This window comes from Octodon degus, unplaced genomic scaffold (genome assembly GCF_000260255.1).
Source record: "Octodon degus isolate 3935 unplaced genomic scaffold, OctDeg1.0 scaffold00146, whole genome shotgun sequence".
NCBI classification, from domain to species: domain Eukaryota; kingdom Metazoa; phylum Chordata; class Mammalia; order Rodentia; family Octodontidae; genus Octodon; species Octodon degus.
Window position 1 is genome coordinate 4911306 of NW_004524722.1, and position 3572 is coordinate 4914877.

The window sequence follows — 3572 nt, forward strand, 5'->3', positions numbered from 1 at the left end:
CTGCCGCAGAAAAATCTTAAAATGGCATCATGGTCAAAATAGAAATCATGGGCCGGGGAGATGGCTCTGGCTCAGGGGAATAAGGGCTTCCCTGGCAAGCGCAAGGGCCTGAGTTCAATCCCCGGTTCTGGAAAGGAAAGAAAGAAAGAAAGAAAGAAAGAAAGAAAGAAAGAAAGAAATCACATAAGAGAACAACTAGCTATGAATACACAACTTAACAATATCTGAAGGAATTTTCATTTCAAGTCTCACTGTGCAGCTCAGGCTGCCTTGAGCTCAATTTACAAATTGACCACCTCAGGCTGGTCTCAAACTAGCAATGATCCTCCTACCTCATTCTCCTGAGTTCTGAGATTATAAGAATGTACCACTATGCCTGGTTTTAAGTAACTTTTTTACTTTTTTTAAGAGAATACAAATTGGAATTAAAACAGAAAAACTCACAAGGCACTCATAATTTCTCTTAAAAAAGTAAAATGAATTCCTCAGTATTTATTGTAATACGTAGTGTTGTCTTCCAACCAGTTATTCACATTACCAAATATATGCATATAAAATTGCAAGAATAAAGAAAGAAATGCATGAGAAATTAAGAAAAGAAAAAGTACAAATAATTGAAAAAAAGATGAAAGAAATTTAAGCATTAGCTGCTTCTTTCAGTAGACCAGTAGAGTTGTCCAAATCATCCTGCTTCCATACATAGATAAATCTCTTCTTCAGTCCCTGTCTCGTCCTTCTCCTCAACTTAGTAACTTTCTTTTTGAATAAGTTCAATCTTTTTCCGAATATCTATTTTACCCTTTAGATTCCATTTTTCTCTTTCAGATTTTCACATTAAGGAGACAATACAATGTTTGCACAGGAGAGTATGATTTATTTCATTCAGGAATATGTTCTCTAGTTGCATCCATCCTGTTTTACTGCTGAATAATACTCCATTGTGTAAAAATACATTTTCTTTATCTATTCTGAAGGAGGTGTGTGTGGTCACTGAATAGATGATTTTGGGCCAAAAGAGAGTGTATGAGTTGATGAAGAGCCTGAAATAATTATAGTATTTTAAAAAAAATTTTGAGTTAATCCTTCTTCACAAATATTTTCACAACTCTTTCCCGAATTTGTTTGGTCCTTACCCCATAAATAACTGGATTTAAACACGGAGGAACAACCACATACAAATTGGCCAGAAGGATGTGAATGTAACGGGGAACATTTCTACCAAAACGGTGAGTCATGAAGGAGAAAAACGCTGGGGTGTAAAATGCTAAGATGACACAGACATGTGAAACACATGTACTAAGTGCTTTGCTCCTGGCGTCCCTGGAAGGAAGGCGGAAAACAGCTTGGAGGATCTGAACATAAGAGAGCACAATAAGGATTAAGTCCAAGATGAGTGCTGCGATGGTGAATAGGCCATAGATAATGTTGACCCGTATGCTGGCACAGGCCAGACGAGCGATGCCCATATGTTCACAGTAGGTGTGAGGGATGATGTGGTGTCCACAGAAGGGCAGTCGTTTCAAAAGAGGACAGAAGGGAACCACAAGGAGGACTGGTCTGGCCACTACAAAGGAGGCCATGCTGGCCACCACCTTATTGGTAAGAATACTGGTATATCTGAGTGGGTAACAGATGGCCACAGAGCGGTCAATTGCCATGGCCAGGAGCACAACTGATTCCATTCCAGTGTAGGTGTGGATAAAGAACATTTGGATGAGGCAGCCCTCAAAGCTGATCTCCCTCAGGTTGAACCAGAAGATGCCCAGCATCTTGGGGATGGTGGAAGTGGAGAGGCCCAGATCGATAAAGGACAGAAGAGCAAGAAAGTAGTACATGGGCTGATGAAGGCTCTGCTCAGTCTTGATCACACATAAGATCGTGAGATTCCCCACAAGAGCTACCAGATAAACAACAAAGAAAGGGAAGGCGATCCAGATATGGAAAACTTCTAGACCTGGGACTCCCAGCAGAAGGAAGGCTGAAGGGTATGAGGCTGAGGCTGTGTCATTCACAGAGGACATCATCCTGCTGAGAAGTCTTGAAAGGTACTTGATTGTCTTCAGGATTTCTGGGGAGACACAATGGAATACATGGTGACAGGATATTGGTATTATATAATATCATCTAAGTTAAACCCCCAACTTACTAAAAGAAGGAAATTAGTGAACTTTAACAGAGATTCTCAAAGTATTGATAAGTTAATATTGATAGAATATTGGAGAGTTAGAAACCATGGTTTGTAGTGGTAATAGCTAACTTATTTGTTAGTATAAATTATCTAATGAAAACCTCTCCAGTAACTAGACTCAACTACCTTAGGTATTGAGTTGAGCAGACTTTTAAGGAAAAATCTCTCAAATGTTATTCAATTATAAAATATTAGAACAATTTAGGGAATTTATGATCCAGATGATATGTAATCATAATACAGTATATCTCTCATAGTACTGCCTGTCTAGGTTTTACTGTTCTCTTTTCATGCCTAATTAATACTGTATTTATATCTTTCTATCAGTCTAAATGCTTTCATTGATGAATCAATCATAGTATTTTGACATTAAATACTTGTCTTTCACAATAAAATGCAATAATACAAATCATAATTTCAATACAGGCAGAAAAGATATTTAGCATACAAGTATGGTATCTTACAAACAGCTTTATATAAATTAAACAAAATAAATCTGCTTGGTTTGATAAACACAGAAACAGCTAACATAATATTGAATGTTTATATGCTGATATTTTCCCCATAGAAGTAAGAATATTATAATTATATCAAATAGCATTAATTATATATAACACTTTACTGAAATTTCTAGCAAGTTCAATATATCAAGCAAAAGGAAATAACACACATGAGTGGAATAATAAATAAACCTTTTGACATTACTGCATGGGCAACCAATTCTGGAAGGGTCTGTTGGGACCCTTAACAGAGAAATACAGGTGCCATGCCCATCCCCCATGCCACAGGAACCACAGCCAGCTTAGGACTGTGCTTGTGACTCAGCAACCAGCTGTGACAGGGAAGTTCATGGGCCTGACCCATCCCTTCCATGACATGAAGCACCTGGCATCTGGCAATTGGCCTACCCAGAGCAACAAGGGTAAAGCCATTCTAACATACTATGAGTCCAAACTCCTAATCTATATTTTTTTGTTATAGAACTATAGACTTTGTTCCTACAAAATCAACAGTCATGAAACTGTCAATATGTACATTTTCAATGATGCAATCATTGTTGCAAGTTATATTACTAAACCTAGGATGTTATATAAGTTTTAATCACTTATCTTCCCTTGAGTAACAATATTGGGAAACACTGGGTGGTAATTTCACCACAACCCTACAGCCAAAAGATGAAGGACAGTGCCAAATGGAAACCAATATCCCACTCTCAGTTAATTGAACAGGCAGGATCTCAGGACAGAGAGAAACCAAGAATCTTTGATATGCAGAAGATATCACTGAAGAACATACATTTTCTAGAGAGGCCTTGGTAGTAGTGTTATAGTTGCCTATTAACAAACTTTCACAGAAATCAAAATAAAGAATTCCTTTGGAAACA

The 3572-nt window shown here is 37.6% G+C and overlaps 1 protein-coding gene across 1 annotated transcript; it reads right to left on the reverse strand.

The window, feature by feature from the left end:
* Positions 1-1076: 1076 nt before the first annotated feature.
* LOC101571682 (olfactory receptor 52E4-like) lies at positions 1077-2024 on the reverse strand. Its single transcript, XM_004641990.2, has one exon. The coding sequence runs from the start codon at positions 2022-2024 to the stop codon at positions 1077-1079; it is 948 nt and encodes a 315-aa protein (XP_004642047.2).
* Between the last annotated feature and the right edge of the window lie 1548 nt (positions 2025-3572).